At 32.2% G+C, this 22,877-nt stretch overlaps 1 protein-coding gene across 1 annotated transcript in view; it reads left to right on the top strand.

Annotated features, from left to right (window-relative positions):
* The first annotated feature begins 6,771 nt into the window (after positions 1-6,771).
* LOC149486453 (uncharacterized) overlaps positions 6,772-22,877 on the top strand; it is a 32,081-nt gene continuing 15,975 nt past the window's right edge. The window contains exons 1-21 of the mRNA XM_089698096.1: positions 6,772-6,818; positions 7,032-7,179; positions 7,738-7,984; positions 8,508-8,611; positions 8,796-8,971; positions 9,610-9,679; positions 9,750-9,881; positions 10,322-10,532; positions 10,875-11,053; positions 11,451-11,528; positions 11,806-11,913; positions 17,115-17,256; positions 17,575-17,717; positions 18,096-18,269; positions 18,798-19,025; positions 19,960-20,061; positions 20,270-20,431; positions 20,834-20,935; positions 21,862-21,953; positions 22,079-22,196; positions 22,550-22,669. Of these exons, the coding sequence (XP_089554222.1) occupies positions 6,772-6,818; positions 7,032-7,179; positions 7,738-7,984; positions 8,508-8,611; positions 8,796-8,971; positions 9,610-9,679; positions 9,750-9,881; positions 10,322-10,532; positions 10,875-11,053; positions 11,451-11,528; positions 11,806-11,913; positions 17,115-17,256; positions 17,575-17,717; positions 18,096-18,269; positions 18,798-19,025; positions 19,960-20,061; positions 20,270-20,431; positions 20,834-20,935; positions 21,862-21,953; positions 22,079-22,196; positions 22,550-22,669 (2,883 nt within the window). The remainder of the gene's footprint in view (positions 6,819-7,031; positions 7,180-7,737; positions 7,985-8,507; positions 8,612-8,795; positions 8,972-9,609; positions 9,680-9,749; positions 9,882-10,321; positions 10,533-10,874; positions 11,054-11,450; positions 11,529-11,805; positions 11,914-17,114; positions 17,257-17,574; positions 17,718-18,095; positions 18,270-18,797; positions 19,026-19,959; positions 20,062-20,269; positions 20,432-20,833; positions 20,936-21,861; positions 21,954-22,078; positions 22,197-22,549; positions 22,670-22,877) is intronic.

The following is a 22,877-nucleotide window of genomic DNA, read 5'->3' as shown; positions in this document are numbered from 1 at the left end:
TTATGTCTTCATTTTTTCATTTCAAAATTTCTCTGCGAATAATAAGAATACAAAAAAAAAAAGAATTCCCGAAAATTATTTTCTCGAGTGTTCTATGCTGACCTGGAAAATGAGCTACAATATGGAAGGACTGTCAATATTACCTTTTGTTCCCATGATAGTGTACTGCCACAAAGCAAGGAATAGTAATCAGGTCGTTGTTTCAAAAAGTTAATACTTTTTTATGTCACTCTTATGTCGATGTACCTACATTACTAGACATATAATATTACTTTGAAAAAGTTGAATAAATGAAGATTATAGATTAATATGTCTCTTGATACAAAATTGTTGCATCTATGGAGTAAAGTCACATATCATGTGATCTTACTCCAAAAAAACAAAATTTGAATAAATCAAACTTTTAACTTGCTACATCAATAATAGCATTACCATAATAAAATAGACGTGCCATTAAGTTCCTTGGAGGTAAAGTGTCAGTAACTCAATCCTGTACAAATGGGCGGAGAGCTATAGCGTTACAGTCGCCTGACGTCCATTTCCTAACGGCGATAACTCAATCAGCCGTTTGGATTTTTCCTTATCTTATCGTGACTAGAGAACATTATGACAAGCGAATTGTAGAGGCTGAGGGAATGCGAACAAGGCGGTACGTGTACGTTTCTATGGACAAAATTTGCTTGAAAATGTAGTGGTAAAAGATCAAATTGTTAAACAAACACGGTCCTTCTTTGGTGATGCTTCTATGAAGTTATGATAAAGTTACGTTGATGTTAACACATGGACTAATTAATTACACAAAGACCACATAAATACAACACAGTATAACACAAAAAAAAACTTTAGGTTGCGTTTCCACCAGAGTTATGTGCGAGGATGCGTAGAGAGGGTTGTGTTTGTAAAGAACCAATCAAATCGCTTCATTTAGCATTTAAAGCGATACTATTGGTTCTTTACAAACACATCCCTCGCTACGCACCCTCGCACAGACCTAATCTCTGGTGGAAACGCAGCCTGAAACATAATGTGCTTTTTAGCAATGCAGGCAGATTAGGAAAACGAATTAAAAAATACCATTTGCTTCCAACAAAATAATGTAATGTCTACTCTTTATTTTTTCTATAGATTTACACTACATTGTATTATAATATAATATCCTGACTCCTTAAGCTTTCGCTGCTATTTTCCTACCTATTGTCGGCGAGGAGTCCTTAGTTATGTTCATTGTTGGTTCACAAAGCGTAGCTGTTTGCACCTGACTTGTATTGTTCCCTCAAGCAAACAAACTATAACATATACAATTGTTATAAGCATTGATTTAGGCGTCGAGCCGTGTATTGTCTTATGTCAATATTTTACTGTAAATGTTTACAAATAAATACCTGTGTATGAGATCGTTCACGTCGTTAAGAGTTGGTTATATACCAGTTTATGTGTTAATCGAATATTTCCATATTTTTAACATAACAGATGAACACGATAACGATAACAGGGTTACATTAATTATTAAAACTGTCGAAATACCAACAAAATATTTCGCAAATTTAAAATATGAACTTTATAAGCTCATCCTGCTTAAAATATGGAGGGATTTGAGAGAACATTTTATAAAGTAGCAAAGTAAATCCGAATCTATGCGTATTAATTTATGAGTAGAGGTTGGCGGAGATTATGCAGATCCGCATTAAAATTTACTGCACTCGCTCTCACTGAAACTGTCTGATATGTACGTTGGCTATTTTTGACCGTTATTTTGACTTGGTTATATTCCACCCATATATGGCTTACGTCACAAAATAGCGACATAGGCGTTTAAGGAAGAATTTGAAATAGGCATAAAATAATAGAAAATATCAATTCAACAGAGTGTATTGTGGTGTATATTCAATGTATGTTCATATTTCGAATATTAAGGAAAATCAACGTCTAATTAAAGCGTGTTAATACTCTGCTTAAGAAAGTTACTTCTTTTGTCAGTACAAGCACAGATAATATAAAACGATACTAGTTAAGGTAGAGTAAAACAATAAAAAAATAATTAAAATAAATAAATTAAAAAAATATTATGATGATTTTAGGGATACAAATCTTGTCTGATATATTTTTTTAATTAAACCGCCTCACATTACATCCAAACATCACATGATCATAATATATAGTTTCAATAAGCACAGTGCGATGGCCGATGCGGCTTGACATAGATTGCGAAATTCCTTTGTCGACTAAAGAGCTGCCAACGACAGAAGAGCATGCTGACACTCCTGTTTCTAATAGTTCCCTTATAAAGAAGTTTCAAACGAACCTTCACACTGGTGACGTCAAACGCTAATTAGAAGCGAAGTACAAAGCTGCCACCTTTCCTCTTAGGACGATACATTTTTACAGAAAATGCTGACGTTTTGCGTTTTTTGTTCGCTATTCGTGAGGGACACAGTGTTCCTGTGATGAGACGATAATGATTCTATGAAAAGAACGTTGCTAAGTCTGATACAGATTATCTCTTGTTCTTGTAATTGAATACAGGCTCTTTAGATAGATGAAGAGACATTGGGAGATTAATTTAGTGATGGTATCTATAACAATACGATACACGAATCTACGATTCATTCCAAAATATTACTTAAAAGTTAACATTTGTCATATAAAAAAAAATAATTATAATTTAATATTGAGATCATTCAAGTTCTACTATGAAGCATACACTCCTACCTGACGTGTGTATCATTCGCTTACTTTATAACTTTTGTACAATATGAGCCTTTGTAACTAGCACTACGTTCTGTATTGTAAAATTTTCCTTTCCCGATTTTTCTCTTTTATTTTCGACGCTTTCATTTGCGAATATAAAGTTTTAACGAATTACTTCACGCATATTACGCGTTTATATTTTTTATCTTCTGCTCAACTGTTTTAAATGTATGTACTTCAGCTTTTGTTTCATTTGCGTAGCGTGAACATTGAGATAACATTAATATGGAGACGACACCGCCTACATCACTTATGTTCCACTCAACATACGCCATGTGGCGTATGTTGAGCGGTTTTTTTAATGGTTTTAAAGTGAAACGCATCAAATATGCCTTCGTGTGTGTTACGATATTGCACAAATAATACAAATAATACGGAAAAGTGCAAAGGAATAACTTTCATCGGTAAGTACCTAACTATATAATAATTTTTAAAACTTAGTTAGAGCAAAAAAATGGCGCACAGATTTTGTTCGTGGTGTCTCCTCCATACGTAGTAATATTATCTCAATGAGCGTGAAACGATTTTTCTGAAATTATCTCTATTTAAGAATGTAAAGTTGAATGTAAAGTTGAATATAAAGTTGAATGTAAAGAATGTGAAATGTTAAAAATTAAAAAGTTTGGATATAAAAGGTAGTTTTTTGACAAAAATGTATTGGGACAGATTATTCGTACAAGAGAATTAATAATTATTATCGGGGAATCCTTCAATATGCATTAATATATTTAAAAAACTGTACCTTATATTTTAACGTGGATTTTATCGGAAATAATACCTACATTTTATTGAAGCATCACATGCAAATACGAATAATAATCCATTTAGTAATGCATTATTGGAGGTCGAATAAGTGCAAGTAACGAAATAAAACATAAAATCTGTGTATTTACACATTTGGACGTTTCCAGAATTTTATTTGAAAATGTGTCTATTATGTTAAAAGACGGTAATGGAAAGTATTTTCATAAAACCTTTCTCCAAGCTCTCTTCACGTATTTTGATCTTTTAATCTCTTAATTACATGAGTGCAGGATTCGCGGGCTTTTACAAAAATAACCATTCAAAATGGCCGCCACCCACGCCTCCCTCGATATGAATTATTCTTTACGTTGCTACTAGCAATACGCATAAATTAATTCTCGGAAAACGTATGAAAGTTTAAAATATTGTTATAAGGTGGAAACGTTTTCATTTTATTTCTTTATTGCTGAGTGGGAACATCTTTGCGTGCTTCGGCTTGCTTGCCAGCAATCTTCAGCGTGTATTTTTAAAGATACATTAGTTTTTAAGCTATTGCATAGCTTCTATCGCGGGCCTTGAGTGCGGGGACCGAATCCAGAAATTTAGTAACGAAAAACCTCACGCTCCCCACTCCGACGGGCGCCGTGTGGTTTGAAGGCATAGCATACAAAAGCTTTACCGCGGCAGTCCTCGAGTGCCACACGTCTTTTTTATTTTAATATCTTTATAAAAGTGTTACAATTTTATAGGAAATTTTAAAGCATCGTCACGTAGATGACATATTAGACCGGGAGATACTGACACAAAATTTCGAGTCATTTGTAACAAGGATGGCGGTTCTACAGGGGTCTTAGTACGCAATGACAAAAAGAAAAATGATGGTGTGAACGCTGGTACCGGTGGCTTAGTCGCGTGGGCGTTTGTCGAACTCGTCGGAAAAATAGCGAAAGTCAAACGATTTGTAACACAAAAATTTTAGAATTTACCGATAGCCCATAAAAAAGTAGTAGGCGGTAGTGTCATGCCATACTTTTCCGGTGTGACTTACAGCCCGCCATACCGATGCGAATGTGTTGATTTAAATAAAACAATCATTCAACCATTTGTACCAGGCTAACTTTTGCACAGGTAACTATCGTCGTGCAGCCATTTACGAAAATCGCCATGCCATACTTTTCGGACGATTCCAAATGGTCGCCATACCGCCGAAAATCTGCAAAAAATTTTTATTTCGCCAAACTTTTTGTACCAGTATTGCATTTGGATTTTTGGAGAGTATTTGATAAAATGTGACCATTATTATATTTGCCATACTTCTAGTAGGGGGAAAAAGTGCTGTCATACTTGAAAACTTAATTTATTATTAATTTATATAAGTGAAGATTTCCAACACATAGATCTTTGAAATTTTGTATTTATATTTTTTGATCCTCAAACTTACAGGAAAAATAAGTGCCATACTGTTACAAATCGTTTGACTTTCGCTATTTTCCGACGAGTTCGACTAACGCCCACGCGACTAAGCCGCCGGTACCAGCGTTCACGCCATCGTTTTTCTTTTTGTCATTGCGTACTAAGACCCCTGTAGAACCGCCATCCTGTTACAAATGACTCGAAATTTTGTGTCAGTATCTCCCGGTCTATATATATTTCATAAAAACACTAAGTATATACAAATATTTATATTAATTACCTTTACTGCAAGTATAATGTGATTTTACGCTATAATTTGATTAAAATCTTCTTATATATAAAAATGAATCGCAAAATGTGTTGGTAAGCGCATAACTCGAGAACGGCTGAACCGATTTCGATAAAACTTTTTTTAATATATTCCTTGAAGTACGAGGATGGTTTTTATGTAGAGAAAACGTAAATATGTACCACGGGCGAAGCCGGGGCGGACCGCTAGTATATTATATAAGTTATAAGTTTATAAGTTAAAGATGCAATAAATTATTTTCCATTTCAGGTTAAATATCTTTAACATAGTATTTCAAGATATCAAGGCGAAATAAACTACTCAATTTAAAAGCACGTAAAACATTGCAAATACCGAAAGATTTATTAATCCTCCGATAGACATAAGTGGCCGGCGCTTTAATGGTTCTATTCAGGTTTAGAGATTTCGCAAAATCACCGCTCAACCATTTCTCTCCTTTAAAGTTTTTGCTCTTATTCGACACGATTCGCGTCGTCAGTAACTCTATTCCAGACTGAGTTAAACTATTGGGTTACCGGAACTGCTGATCGGCGAAGAAATTCCATTTTAAATAGTATATTTTATAGATTTTACCAATTGTATGAAAATTTACAAGTTTTACAAAATAATACTGATATCATAAAAAGGACGTGTGTGTCGAGCAGACGTGTCAGACGTGACTTCTTTGGCAAGATTCAAAGATACGAAAATCGTCGCCTTACTCCATGACGTGATGGTATTGCCATGACGCGACTTGAAATTTTTCTCTCAATACGCCTAAAGAAGTTTCACTTCGAAAAAGAATTATTAGCAACAGGAAAAGCCTTTAATTGCTCATGTATATGTTTCAGTCACCTGAAATAGAAACAGACTGTAATATTATTCCAATCTTCTTATTCTCGAGCTTTTAATGTATCTTTGTGACTCATTAAATGTATAATATTTCAACATAAACAGAACATACTTAAACAGGTTTTACACGTTATTAAAACTCGTATAAACGGCATCATCGTTTTTCAGTAAAATGGCCGTCTCTGCAAAATGTTCAGCATGTTTTATGACTGTCGCATCCCGAATAGCGGACAGTAAAATTTTAACAACCATCTAAAATTTTTCATTCATTCAATTACTTCAAATAGCTACGATGGAATTGATTAAAATTGTTTTTACCTTTACAAAACTAAAACATTATTTCGAGTCCTTTTTATTTAAATGCTCCTAGGATGTTTGCTAATGTTTCTATCAATACAAATAACACTTGATTATTTGCATTTTAAAATTTTAAGTACACTTCAAGTCGATTTAGATTTTAATAAAACTCATGATACCATTTCGAAATACTAATCTAGAAATTTTCAAACTACTTAAGTACCTTAATTTAGTCAAATTTATGTATAATAAATAAAAATCTATTTAATTTATAAAAAAAGCATTCAGTACTCCCTGATTTGAAAGTACATATTGAAGTATATTCAACCTCTTTGTTAACATTTTTCTGAGAGGACATCTAGATGGCTTTGTACCATGGTATAATTTTGGTACGAATATAATATAAATTAAATTTTAAAAAGCCAATTATGTTGAGAAGCGTCAGCGAACCATCTTTGGGTACTATTGGGACGGGGTAAGTTTTATATTAAACTATTAAAATTGGTACACACATTATAATATTTAATTTACCAGTATGCTACGCATATAATATCTCACCAAATTGTTACGCAACTACAGTGAAATGTTAGTCAAAAGCACAGTCAAAAGTCATGAAATAAATAAAAGAAGAAAATTGATGAATTATTTTTTTTCTCATAGTATAGATTAATTGCCTATTTCATTAAAGAACAATCGCAACAACTACTACCCGAGCTAGTCGAGTTCACTTGGCGAAATATAATATTAAAATATGGAGAGGAAAGTGTTTTTGGGAGGGTCGGTTAGCACCAATCACGAGGTCTATTATGATGCTGTCTTGGAATTTACGTTGGCAGGTGAGCTAAGAATATACACATCGATTTATAACGATGTTTCTCGAAAAATATAGCAAGAGCGTAGCGATATACGCCGTTAATATGTTCCCACAGCTATTATTAATATTAAATAGGTAATTGAGATTCTTGTGAGGGTAGTGAAGTATGCTTCATTTCTTCCAAGATAATTTGCTTGCTTTCTTTAGCGTTTTACAAAGTAATATTCTTTTTGCGCTGAAGTAACAAAATAATACCTACACTGTATTTTATACTACTTGTACAATGGATAAAATAAAAGGAAATATTATATTACGAAATATGTTACTGGTAAAAAAATGTTAATTTAAAATCAATGTTGATGTTTTTGCGAAACTTTATAGTGGTTTTATTGCGATTTATTTGCACTAGGTACTATTTACTCGCATTAATTGCTCTACATAATTAAAAATGTAGCTTTGTGCAGTTTTAAAACAAAAGATAAGAAACGATTAATATTCTTTTGGCTCAGAGTCAAGAGAATACCACCGATTTAGTGCTAACCAAAAATTCTGACAAACATTTTAATTCTTTTGTTTACAGGCTTTAGTTTTATTTGTTATTATCTACAAATACATTATTCATTTCCTTGTGGCCTATTATTTGGATGATTCTTGGGAGTTCTTGGACTTTTTCGTAATGGCTGGTGAAGCGATATTCTTGATTGATGTTTTTCTTCAATGCCTGCATTCTTTTTGGCCTATCTTGCGACTTCATATACGAGTTTATCGAGTCAATTTTGTGTTGTTAACCTACGATCTTATAACTATTATGCCATTGACTATAATATGTAAGTAAATTAATAAAATATAGACGTAAAAGAATATAAAAATATAGATTTTCCGTTAAAATTCAAGAGTTAAGAACACCCTAAGAATTCATTAAGTATTTCTATAAAGGTGTGAAATTTATGTAATTAATAATCTACAATTTAGCTTGGCTTGTGTTAGTTATGATACCCATTCGAGACTTATTAAAAAGTCTCGTAAAGCAAACTATATAATCATAAACTTGCTTGGAAATGTAAGAAAGAGTATGTACCTAGCTAATTATTTATTTTTTCATAATCTACATAATGTATATTGTCATACTGTGTGTTCTTTTTCATCAGAAAAAGAATGGTATATCAATACCTACCTAATATTATTCTCTGTCTCATTTCTCATCCTATAAGTAATTTATTCAAGATATAGTCATATGTCGCTAAATACTTCCTACAAATTGAAAGAGAGATAAGTGTAAAAAATAGTCGTAGATTTGAAGTTTTGAAACACGGCCAAAAGCTCGGCTCTAACTCCTGCGTTATTTTTCAGTCAAATATAAAAAAGAATATAAGGCCGTGGTGTTATTTGGCCGGTGGCTGGAAATATGTCGTATATATAGACTCTTCGTATTTTTCCAGAGTTTAAATGACGCCGTAAGTCGCAATATGCACTATTTTTTTATTAATCTATGAAAATTTGATTTTGATGTGTTATTTAGGAAATTACGATGAGGAAATCGAAATGCAATAACTACAAGAGACAATTATTATCTGGGTGTTTCTGTTATACAACCTAACAATAACATTTTAAAGCTTTCTAAAGAATTTACCATTGCAGATGGGTAGTTGTCGCAAAAAGCTATATCTACTCGAGCATATCCTTGTAGTGGTATTAGTTTTGCATGGTGGTACCTGTCTTTGGTACTACCTTAATCGACCATCTTTAGCAGCATTGAAGTGGGAACACCTTGGTTATACATCTCGAGTTAATATACAGAAGATGCATTTTCACAAGTAACTAAGTAACTTTATGTAGATTTTAAAATAAAACGTAAATATTCTAAGATAAAAGCAGTTTAAGTAAATGTATACATAATGCAGTCATTTGTACAAACCTTTCCAACCTCTACAAACCTTTCGGTGAAAGATAAAATATACTAATATTTTTAATTATGAAAGGGGTTTCCAAAATATTAAAAAATAACATATTAAAATATCATAATATGAAATCGTATAATTATTCTATATTACTATCTCATTAGCGATAGTGACATAGAAAGATCTAACTGAATTAATTTTCGATTTTGTGTATTGTTTATCAAAGTGTGTTATTTTCCTACAGACTACACAGTACAAGCCATTCAATCAAATACAAGGTACCCATTTGAAGTTTCCTGATTCCGTCGTACTCTGCGTCAATTAGGATCCTATTCGTACTCCTAACCTGTTTTCATTTGACAATATATCTGCTAGTTTAAATTATTTAAATGTTGAATGCATCAGCGTGACTGTACATCATTCTGAGAGACAAAATATATAAAAATACAACAATTATTTTTTGTTTTAACGAGTTCTGCACAATTTTTTGCTGTTACATTTAATTTCATAACGTCCTAAATAGCACTGATTACCTACTCTTATTGTTTTTACAGTTATCTCAATAGCTGGTATTACTGCGCGTGCCGACTGTTCAACTGTATTTTTGGCGACGCTTTTCCACTAGTAAGTCTCACAATATAGAACAATCATATCAACAGACGTTGAGAAATACATTCGAACATGTATATTTCAGCATGGCTCAGAAAAATGGCTGACATCATTCTTAATGCTTTTCGGATATGTGTTCATACGATACCGTTTTATTGGAAGTTTGGCTTGGGAATTTGTTCTCGAAAAACGGCGATGGTCCGTCTTTGTGGATCAGGTATGAGATTCGTCCTTTTTACGGAGAATTCCTGAATGGAATCACGATTTATTATAGCCTCTTGCTTGTTAGGAATCTGTAGAAATAAAATGTTGTCCATTTAATGAATAAGGAGTTGAAATATATGCGGTTTATACGAAAATGGACTGGAATTTATTGCCATTATATTAAAATTATTTTTTTTCGTATAACCTTTAGGTAATTATAATATCCTGAAATAAATTTTGAAATGAAAATATTGTGGGTGTTAGAGACATTCATGGTGACGAAATAAAACATTTATTTGTTATTTAATATTAGGTTTTAATTATCTTTATGTGTGCTTTTGTTAAAATTTATAACTTCTTCATTTGTATAAAAAATTCAAGAAAAGAGAGAAAATGAAACTTAACTTATGTCTTTACGAATGATTTTTATTTTAAAAAATTATTCTTTTACAGTATCATCATATGATTCGATACCTAAAATTCCGTGGAGCTCCTGAAAGCTTGATAGAGCAGGCAAAGCAGTATAAAGAACAGCTTTGGCAAATGAAGGAAGGAGTTCTGACGTCAGCACATTTACAAAAATTACCCTTTCCATTTCAAATGGAACTAATTTTCGATATCAATGTGGGACATTTCCACGATTCTTTGTTATTGAGAGACATTGGTAATATTGTTTTTTACATATAAGTAGGTATTTTAATATTCAGTTACAACTTACGATGTCGATTAATTCCAATTATTGAAATAGAAAAGAATTTCTAGCTACGTGAGTAAATTATAGATTTTTCTTTTGCGAATCGATCGATCTTTTCATTCCAATAGAGTCGACTTTATAAAACTTTATTGCTAACGGATTTCAATACATTGAATATAACCTTACTTTGTAGATTGTGAAGACTTTAAAGTTACCTTGTCTTTTCTTTATTCCTTGTTACATTTTATTCACCATTTACAAATTCACAAGCAGATATACGCTTTCTTTAATTACTATGATTATTGTCACTAGATGAAGCATTTATGCGGCACATTTCCTTGCTAATGAGGCACGAATTATACTTAAGTGGTCAACACATTTGGAACCAAGGCGTGGTGAAGGCCGGAATGATTTGTGTGAAGCGAGGCGTTATAGAAATGCTTTCTGATGAGGATGATGAGAGTCCAATGATTGCTTTTAAAGAGGGAACTGTAAGAATATATTTGTAAATATTACAGTTGAACAAAAATAATCTATAGTCCTATGAAATCTTATTTCCCATGTTCCAAAAGATTTTCTGAAAAGTTAAGTTGTTGATAAATCCGTTGCGACTTGTTGTGACCACGTGTCGTATTGACACTTTTTTACTAGTCTTCAAGGCACCAATTTGGAATTTATGCTAGTTAATTTAAGAAATTTTAGAATCCAACCCTCTCTTGAATAACAGATAAAATTCCTATCTTATTTTTTATGTGATTAATTCAAGTCCATTCAAGTCCCTCTCCGTGAATCTGATCTTAAATCTGATTAACAAAATCTCCAATATCCAAACGCACATAACCGCAGAAAGGATTAACCATTCGATGCAAAAACTCCAAACTATTCCAGGTATTGGGCGAGATAAGCCTATTCTATTCAATACCGTCAAAGGTTTCAGTGAAAGCTGCAACGTACGTTGAACTACAGGTTAGCATTCAGTGAATTCAATGGACGCTTGTTACAATGCATCCATCATTCGGAGCTCGGACAGCTAACTCATCAAAGGATAGTATTTGAATCTATCTTGAATTCGGTTACCGCGGAAATTTCGTATTAAAGATATACCTAATTTATTAAAAAGGGGATGATTTAAAAATGAAAATTGAAGTTTTTAATCTAATGCCGCCAAAGGATTTTATTTAAACTACATAGCAGAATCTCTTTTTTATTTGAGCTCATTTTAAATACTTGCATCATTTTTAAGGTATTACGTAGAACTGATTTCCTTCGAGCAATGACAGAAAACCCAGCGATGCTACAGAAAATTCGCGAAAAGGTTGATGAACGATTGCATAAATCAAGAGAGACGCAGGTAAATTAATTAATTTCGCTTTTTTAATATTGCACAAGTTGCAGTAGGCTGTTTGTAATGAAGTACACGGTGGCAGAATTTATGCGTAAATTATTATTGTTACTTAAAATGGTGATTAATTTATTTTATAATTCAGGTCATTTGTTTTATTTAGTTTTATCCAATTAAAAGTAAACTAATTTGCCATTGTTTAAAATTTGAATTATTTTTAAAACATGTACTTAGTTCAAATATATTTGGATATTTCGATTTTCGAAATAAATTGAACTTACTTTGCTAGTTTCACTTATTTTTATTCGGTAAAATAAAATGTATTAAACTTATATAAAATATACTAGCTGTTGCCCGCGACTTCGTCCGCGATTCGGTCGTTTTTCGTCATTCGTCGTTTAAAAAAAATACGTGACACTTTATTTTTGAATCTTCTTAATTGTCTCTTATAAAATTTCACTACATTAAAATTGAATACTCTGATAAGAAAATCTTAAAATCATCGAAAATCATAGACATCGAATAACTGAGGAAAACATGAATGAATGTGATTTAAATTCTACATTTCTTAGTAATTAAAATAATAATCTAAATTAAATGTAGATTAACAGTTTGAGCGCACCATTATAGAATATGTACCTAAGTAATAAATTACGTTAGTTTAGATAGTAACTTTACTAAAAACACGATGACTTTCTTTCGCGCTCGGTACCACAAACTAAACATGTTTGTGGTACGTGGCCCGCGTCACTTTACCCCCCACGAGTTCCCCTCCGTTGCTATGCGAAAATACATTCGTCGCCCTACTGTAGGAAAAATTGTAATACTGTGGCCTGGGCGTTATAACACGCTCAGGGAATTCCTGAGTGCTGATAGACTTCCGTCTATCGGCATTTATACCAATTTTATATTAATATCACCATCTTGAGGAAAAGCTTCTAATGTCGATTTAAAACGCATTTATACGGATTAACCTGATGAATTAACATGTTCTAAAATTGTGAAATGAGTTCAGTTTTAAATTCGAGAAATATTGATTTCTTGTATTCGATTATTCGTCGTAGTCGAATACAAAATAATATATTTAAAGAAACTTAGGTTGGCCTTCAGGCAAAAGGGATCCTATCAAATGATAAACTTGACCTTGTATCTTAAAAGTAAGAATGAAAGGAGCATCTGATAATTGTTGAGCACCAAAGGATCATTTAAAACGCAATACTATAAGAGCTAATATTGTCTAAGAACTGTTTAGATTGCACATGTTCCTCTAAAACTTAAAAGTAGTGATTTCAAAGGTTCTGGCGTATCTTCAAACGAAAGCCGACTCCTTACTCCACTTTAAAGCATTACAAAAAGAACATACTACGTTAATATCGCCTATACAGAAGATGATCTGTAATCAATTGTGAGGTTATAAGCAAACCCACTTTTATATTATTTTGTCGGACCACACCACCGAATTTGTAGATTGATCTTCTATGTTTACCTCTAAGTCATTAAGATTATGTCGAAATCTGTCTGCAGTAAGACGGGCCTCTCGCTATTCGTCCGTTTAAAGAGACCAATAGTTTCAATTCTTAATCTTTCATTAAACAAACTTATTAATCGTTCTTGTCTCAAATAATGGTAATATTCGCGTCCCTACTCTAGTCATTGCTTATGCTCATGTTCATCTTCGAGAGATCGAATAATATTATGGTGCATCCTATTATTTGTCAAACGGTCTTCATATTGAGTAAAAGTTTCAGAATTCTCGAGATAAAATATGACGATCGTGATCAGCTGTGAGACGTAATTCCCTCTCAGTGAGGGTTTCGGTCTCACGGGATAGTACAATATGCCATTTGCGATCAGCTGTGAGACGTTATATTATATACCCTCTCAGTGAAGGTTTCGGTCTCACAGGATAGTACATGCCGTTCGCGGTCAGCTGTGAGCCGCAATTCTCGTTGTGAAGCGGTTTCAGGTTCGGCATAACACATGTTGTTTTCGGTCAATAGTAAGCCTCTTATCTCTAACGATCCTTGAGAACTCTTATTTCTCATTTTCTTAACTTTGCTCGAATTTCGATATATAAAGATTTTTTAGGTGGCACTGATGCGGGTGAATAAAAATTAAGTTAAAACGGACTAAGAGTGTTATAATCTCAATCATCATCATCAATACATATAATAAAATTGTGGAAAAGTGATGTCTGTACAATTAAAATATGTAGAAAAAAATTAGCAGGTGTTATTATTATCGAGAAATCGAGAGAAACCATTTTTTTCTCTTAAAAGCTCCCCCCATCGCACTTCCCGAACTCCGATTGACCGTAATTTATTTTTCCTTACATTTTTATCATATCCTTTTCTAATGGGTTTCATCCTACTGCGATTTTTTTTTGTTTCAAAAATTATCTACCCTGGTGTATAGGTAAATTTTCCACATAAAATGTCCTTTAAATTATGTCGTATTATATTTTTAACCCCCGACGCAAAAAGACTGGTGTTATGTGTTTGACCGCTATGTATTTCTGTGTGTGTGTGTGTGTCTGTCTATGGCACCGTAGCTGGCTAACAGGTAAACCGAATTAGATGCGGTTTTTTTTGTTAGGCAGAATATTTTCCGACGCTGGTTCTTAGATAAAGTGTATCAAAATTGGTTCATCCACTTATTATACCTACATAGGGGTAAAAGTGGGAATGAAAAAAATGAAAGTTATAATTCATTTTTAAAGATCGTCGGGAAGTTTATGAAATTATTTATTCCTTTATCTATACACTTTTCTTCGTCTCAACGGTTTAGTTACGTGCTCTCTCTCTCTTCAGCCTTTAGTTACGTGCGTGAGACAGGAAAGATCTAATTTGGATTTGTTTCTGGATTTGATAAAAACTGAGTATCGATTAAGCTGATCAGTGGCTACTGGCTACACCATAGATTATTAAAAACATCCGTTTAAGAAAGGAAGGAAATAGAATTTGCTCCTCTCCCAACCCCCCCCCCCCCCTGGTTCCTAAAAAATAATATGACATCATTTAAAAGAAATTTTACGTAGAATTAGTTATAGTTAGGCATTTTTGATTTTCGATATTATATACTAACCATAATTTTTAATTACAATAATATGTAGTAACTATTTGGTATAGGTTAGGCATTTCATTTCTTGATTTTCTTTAATAATTTGGTACGTAAGTTTTTTAGCTCAGTTTAGTAAGAAATTTTGATAACAATTCTTTTAATTATTTATGGTAGTACAACAGTACAGTATGGTTGTACGTATTTACTCAATAATTGTATGTTAAGTAGTAATTCAGCATGGGCGTAGCCACGGTGGGGCTGGGTGGGGCGCTTACCCTGGCTTTGATCTGGTAGGTACTAATTGTGAAGGGGAGTGGGCGTGGGCGTGGGATTAGGACTGAACGTGGCATATGGCGTGGGAGTGCGAGTGGGCGCGGGAGTGGGAGCATGAAAATAAAAATGATTTTTTATTGTTGCCCCACCCTGAGCCCATGGTCATAGGTCCCATAGTCACTATTCCACGCGAACGAAGTCGCGGGGACAGCTAGTAGACAAATATAATCAGAAAGCTTTGAACTCCTAAGCTCAACCATAAAAGATAGACATTTATGATGTCGGGAGATATTTTTTATATAATATGGAGAACATTTCTTTCATACTTGATTTCTGTGTAGCTTTAACCATTAAGATACACGCATTAAGAACGCACACGCGACGAAAGCTTAAAAATGGAGTTGCTGCTCTGCTCACGAATATGAAAAATAATTGTACCAAGTTTCGTTTAAATCCGTCGAGTAGTTTTTGTTTCTATAACGGTTATACAGACAGACAGACGGACAAACATTTTTGACGTCGATGTCGATCTCTAATCACCTCGTGATAGTTATTTAGGAAATATATTTCATGTGCAGAATTGACCTCTACAGATTTAATATAAGTAGGTATACATATATTTAGATTCCAATTTCCATGTAACGTTAAATTCGACTATACAATAACTAACAGACAACGCAGGTTACTCTCGTTTCCGTAAGTTGAGGCGGCTACATATTCGGTCCTAATAACATGACTTTTTGTGAACGAAACGACAGCGCGGTTTAATTCGATGGCAACACCATCAGAAAAAAGGAAATATTTTTAACTTTGAAAAAATATTATGATTTACACTATTAATACTATTTTAACATTAACACAAAATATAAGACTGTGAGTGTGTAAAAATAAATCCAGCTAGTTTCACATCACACTTATGTTTATAATTAGGTATACGACATGAAAATATATTAATTACCAAGCAATAATCATACAGATAAATACTGAACAAAAGTATTAACAGTCAAAGTATATTTTTACTAACAACATGTAAATGATGAAGGAATAATAATTATCAACGAACTAACCTTTTTGTATTAGAGTCCCGCCTCGTGATCGAATTATTAAAACACGAAGATTTTTAAAAATGTAACCAATGAACACAATCAATATTAGATTAACTGTAATGGTGTCTAGTTTGAATTAAAATAATATACATCTACCCTCACTTTTAAAAATGTAGTATATTCACACGAATTATATAAGCGCACCTTATAGGGAAGGGAAGATTTATTATGGGTTAAAGAGTTAAATAAATAAATAACATAATTATATTTAAATTATTAATTTTTAACATTGTGTTCAGTAGTGATAACATGTAAATTGATTTGATTTTTACGAAATCTCATAGATGGCGCTGAATCAAATTTGTCTTTATAGATTCATTAAACAGTTTCTCTGCCCAAATTACGTAAATGACGTAGTTTTTATAGTGTAAAGCTAGATAATAGCATGGCTTACTCAAAAACAACATTTAAACATGAGTCTTTAGATTGTACGCTGTCGTAGTACACGGAATACGTAAGAAAAGTAAAGGTTCACAGCTCCTCCCCCGGAGGTGATAGCATGATAATATGTTTAAAAAAACCTCACACGACCTGTTAGTAATATTCATGCAAAATTTGAAGTCAATCTATGCAGTACTTTTCGAGATTAGCTCGGACAAACATACAGACAAACAGACAAACAGACAAACAGACAAACAGACAAAAATTCTAAAAACTATATTTTTGGCTTCTATATCGATTATAGATCATGGATTATGTATTCTTTTAAAAAAATATTCAATGTACAGTTTTGACTTTCCTACGATTTTATTATATGTATAGATTTGATAGGAAGCGATCGCCAAATACGACCAAATCGATTCACGTATGATTCGCACCCGCTATCGGCCAATGAAAGTGCTCAAAGACCATTTATCTGGCGTCGAAGAGGAGGATCCTACATTTATTGACGATTCCCATATGTATTATAGAGGTATTGTTGAAGTTCATGAATGTTTCAGTGTAATTTATAGTTACATTTATCTGTTTTGCTGCGTTTTATTAAATAATAAAGCCGATTTGCTCCTGGACTCTTATGAAAACTTTAAGGACAAGATTTAAAACGTTATTCGGTTATGTCCTAAAGTACAATACAGTTTCAATTAGATAAATGTAATGAGTTTTTTTTTTCAGGTTCTACTTCAGGCTTAAGTACATTCTCCTGAAATTTAGGCCATTGTTTTTTAGACATACACATATTTTTTTATAAATAGCACTGCACTAGTTAATTCCCTATAACTTTTTATTCCAGATGAAAACAACATAAAGCGCAGGAAGTTTATAACTGATTATTTAGAGCTGTATAAAGTTACGTGTAATGTGACTACCGTTGATTCGCCCCGACTTTGTCTCAGAGCGAGTTTCCCCTGGATATTGGAGCCTAATACCGATTTTGTGAGCACGTTATATATATATTTTATTTATTAGTATTTCTGTAAAGATTTATCTTACATACAATATGAGGGTTGATTTAACAATGCTTAAACGACAATTACTATCGAAGCTAAGCTATTATCGAAGTAATATATGATATGAGTCTTGTTTTTATTTTCCGCCCTCCTTAAATTTTGAAAACAAGTAGGTATTATTGTTAGGAATATAAGCTATAGGTATAGGTAATAATATCGCGATCGGTATCTTGAATACGAGGATTATTATTAGAGGACTAGAAATCCTTATTATATGGGTCAGTTTTAACCTTAAGCTTTGTTGATTTTACAAATATACATCAAGTCTTATACCTAATACTCATGTACAATTTAACACAATCAGACACACATGTTCGACGTGGCGCATTTCATCATGGTACTGTACGTGTGCTTTATGTCGCCTCACTTCGCCTTGGACTCGGTGCAACACGACTGGGAGAGGGTGTTGAGCACAATCGTGATTGCAGGATTGTTGCTCAATATATATGTGCAGCTGACGACCGCTATTGTTGAGAAAGTATGTTTGAAAATATGATGTAGATAGAAATATAGTGCGAAAAATACGGACTAAATACATTGTAGCAATAAGCCCTATTCGTTGATAAGATGGATATATTTTTAATTATTTGTAACATATTATATAGTATTACACTTTATAAAACATATAATTAATTACATTTTTTACTATCGGCCAAATTTTTGTGGCTTTGCAGCCTAAATATACAAGATAAAAAAAAGGCTGCTTAAAATTGCATTGTGTAACTGAACGCACATTTCATCATTAAAACTAAGAGCTTAAAATGTGTAAACCAGCTTTTGTACAAAAAAATATTAATCTAGCTTTGTGCTAAATATGATATTTCAAATGCACTCTATTACGTGAGCTGAAACGTTGTACGCAACGAATCCAGAATGCTTTCACGAAACAAATACGTTCATGAAAGTTTAAATTTTTCATCAAACCGGTATATTTTACGATTAAGGTTATTCATTTTCCAAGTTTATACTGTGGATAAAATATAAAATGGACTTAATTTACTTGCAGAACGTGAGAAAGGAAACTGTGAAAGAGATAGCTGAGGAAAAAATGGCCACTGTCGGGTTTTATCTTGACGTATTATCGGTATTTCCGATATATATTTTTACCGACACCCTCGACCCGGGCGGAGAGACGATAATGAGTCAATTAGCTGTTATATTCCCTGTTTTGCAAGTTTGGCACGTGTGGGACTATATGACCAAATGGGGGAAGAAGTTTAATAGCAATGCAAAGGTATGAAAATACTTTACTTCGCGACATTCTATAGTCCTTTCCACCTAAGATGATTTCTGTGACACATCTATTTTTGACACGTATAGAGATGTCGGTTACTGAAATCGTATCAATTGTTTCCGATAATCGATAATATTCTACATGGAAATGAAATCGATTTGAATAGAGTACCAAAATTAGTTTTTTCGGCATTTCGCCAACAATTAACTAAGGAAACTTAGCAAACAACAGCAACAAAAAGTCAACAATAACAATTAGTAATAATAACAGAATACCACGTAAAGTATCATTATAAAAATGCAACTTGTATGCACTCGTACAGACGATTGACTCGATTGACAAACGATCACAAGATGGGCGCCGATTATATGATTTTCCAACTCTATGATTTTTCAACGATCCATTTCATGTACACAAATTGCGTAGGTATTATATTTTTGTGTTATTTTATTTTATTTTTCATTATATTAAACTAAACAATACTGTTTTCGATTTATAAGTTTAAGATGTTTTATTTTTATATTTTTGGCAATAATTCCGCCATAAAATAAAAATATTATGCACTAAAATTATTTTGGCGTTTTAAACATAAAATACGTAATTCGGAACACGATGAAGTGTCACAGGAATCATCCTAGGTGAAAAGGACTATAGTTTCTTTTGGATTATCGTACTATGTAGGTTCTATATTATAACCATGTGGTATATAAATCTAGTCTAGGTAGAATATTGTTATTTATTTATGGATTATTATGAACTTCTTGACCACTGTACCAACGAAAAAAAAACTAATTAAGTTTATAAAATGATGAAAAAAAAGCTTAAAGCTTAAAAAAAGATAAGTTAAAATTATGCAGATAAATCACGTCATGATTAAGGCTTATTAAAATAATATATCGGACAGTAAAATCAGCGTTAAAATGTTTATTTTCAGTTCCTTTGCTTGATGAAGTACTTTTTATTGTTTATTATATTTTGCTACTGGTCTGGATGTTTGTTGTATTTGACAGCTTGCCCGAGGAAATTATGTAATGAGGTAATTAAATAAACTTATTTTTCTAATTCGTAGATATAGTTTTGAAGAGAGAATATTCCCCCTATATTATAATATATTAGTCGACAGACTTAAAAGAGGAGGATATACTCAATTTGATTTTTTATTTTAGACTTATGATTATTGAAATAAATACAAATGTTCTGTTTATTTTTACGAACTTTCCTTATACGTTTGCCACAACTTACAGAAGTCATGGTTATCCCAATTAATATATTGGGAGACAAAAGTTTTCGTGACAATTAATGCAAAGCATGAAAAACCAATGGTGACGTCACTATCGTTTGGTACTTCAGTTTTCACTGGAAATGGAATGTCGGATATTGCTCCCGGATTCGGGGATGTGTTGTTGGTATATCATATTGTATTTTTTTAAACATAAGTTTAATACAAATATAAATAAATGTGATCCCGAATCGAAGTTTTGATAAAATGCTGTAATATTATTACATACTAAGATTCATGCATACAATATCTAAATGATATATGTAGTTCTTGAAAAATAGATATATGCTAAATGACGATACTTTAACAACAGAGACTGTTATTTTTTATTTTTTATGTATCCATAGACATTTTATTATAAAAAATAAATGGTTAAATAGAAACATAGCAGTTGTTTCCCACAAACATGAATTTTACAGATATACACATACAGTGCAGCAAACAAGCGATAGTGATACTTTAAACTCCAATTAAAATAAACTAAATATCACATTTCTAGCTTGTTATCCAGTAATGAGTTCATTTGCAGGTTGTTCTACTGCTAGTACTAGGGGTGTACTTAAGTTGTTTCTACGTGGCAAACGTGTGTAGTGTCTTCTTACTAGGGACCCAGAGGAAATTGAAATTTAAGGTATGTGCTGAACGCTTTGTAAAATGTTCCCGCTTCCTACAAAGAATGTTGACACGGAAATTATATGGGTTACGTAGCTGTGACTTATATGATTTTAAATATTTATAAGGTTCAAGTGTTTTCAAATTATATCGGCGTTTTTATAATAGGTAATATGGCAAAAATATGTACATGTATGTTAATGCGTGGAACTTAGTTCAGAAATTGATTTCTATTAACAGACATATTTAAAATGTTTTTTTTAATGACATAATTACTACCTACTTTGTTGCTACCACATGTTAAAATAATTAATAAATAAATAACATTTCACCATACCTGTGCAATGGCAGCCATGTGGTATTTTCACATTAGGTTCTTCATACATCGACGCAAATCCTTACAAAAGTTGTCGGCTTTTAATATTTATCCATATTTTAGTATTTCGATGCACCACTAATATTTCCACATTATTGTTTACAGTTTTAGAAATTATTTATGATTTTTATTTACAAATAATCATCATATATACTATTGTAAATTTCTGAAGTACAAAACAGTTTCATAAAAAGAAAACAACAGGGCGTCATTAAGATACATAATATTATAATATACGTAGTAATAATAGCTCAATGCAGGGCGTTAGGTTTTTAAATATGGAACTTATTCCAAATTTAAATTTAAAAAAAAATTTTTTACACCGAGGTTTTACACTTTTAAACATTGTTATTATCTTAAGGTGTAGATTATTAAATATTACATTTTAATTTTATTTCTTAAAATTAGTACTTAGGTACTGTCAACATGTATTAGTAATATTTTATTCTGATGGTAGATTTAGAAATCAATGGACGTGCGTGCTGTATTATCTGGATATTGTTTTTTTTTTGATATGGCAAGAATAGGTATATTATACTATTTTAAAATTACATTATTTTTGTCAACAGGATTCTATGAGGGAATTATTCTATTTTCTCTCTGTAAATCACGTCAGTGGAAAAATCAAGTCACGAGTAAAAAAATTCTTTTGTGTGCAATGGTATGTACCTTTTTTGGCAAAGAATAAATATTTTTAAGTCAATAATAATTAAATAGGTACTTATGTGAAATTTTCTAATGCATGATGTTCTATTTATATTTCAAAAACATTGTTTTATAATTTAGGTACTACAATAGTGCTGTAACTAGTCAAGAAATATTTAAAGATATGTCAAGCAATATACAACAAGAAATTTCAGCCATAGAAATGATGGATACATTGCTTTGTTGTCCTTTGTTTCAGGTAAAATTAATTTTCGTTGCCACAATTAATTAAAGTTATTTATAATTAAAATTAAAGTTATTAATTATTACAATTAAACTTAAAAAAAAAACAGTTTATTAGAATGACATAGTATGCCTTACTTATCTGTGGTATCGGTAAACGCACGTTGCCATAGCCTGTGGATTAAAAAAAAAGTTTCACAATGGCGCGAACTTAAAACTTTTTTAATCGTTGCGTTAATTCATATGTAATGTTTTTAAAATTAAAAATATTCAGAAAATGTACGATTTGTGTTGTAACTTTTCATATTTGGTTATAAATAAGTTTAAAATAATAAAATAAATTCTAAAATAACAATACAATGTTCTTAGGATTGCAGTCGTGATTTTTTACAAACTGTTGTGGCAAATACTAAAATAATTGTACTACCCGATAACGAAATAGTACAACATGCTGGTGATATTGGAAGGGATATGTACATAATACAGAAGGTAAATATTTCAACATCTCAACTAAGTTATACTACTACTAGCGGTCCGCCCCGGCTTCGCCCGTGGTACATATGAAAAATAAATGTTGGCCGATTCTCAGACTTACCCGATATGCACAGAAAATTTCATGAGAATCGGTCCACCCGTTTCGGAGGAGTATGCAGACTAACATTGTGACACGAGAATTTTATATATAAGATATTATGTG

The sequence above is a fragment of the Colias philodice genome, chromosome 8, assembly GCF_061535455.1.
Source record: "Colias philodice isolate Cphi_HAF_F1 chromosome 8, ilColPhil1 Martin Lab GWU primary, whole genome shotgun sequence".
Lineage (NCBI taxonomy): Eukaryota > Metazoa > Arthropoda > Insecta > Lepidoptera > Pieridae > Colias > Colias philodice.
The sequence above is the reverse complement of the archived record's forward strand: the minus strand, read 5'-3'. Positions and strand labels throughout refer to the sequence as shown.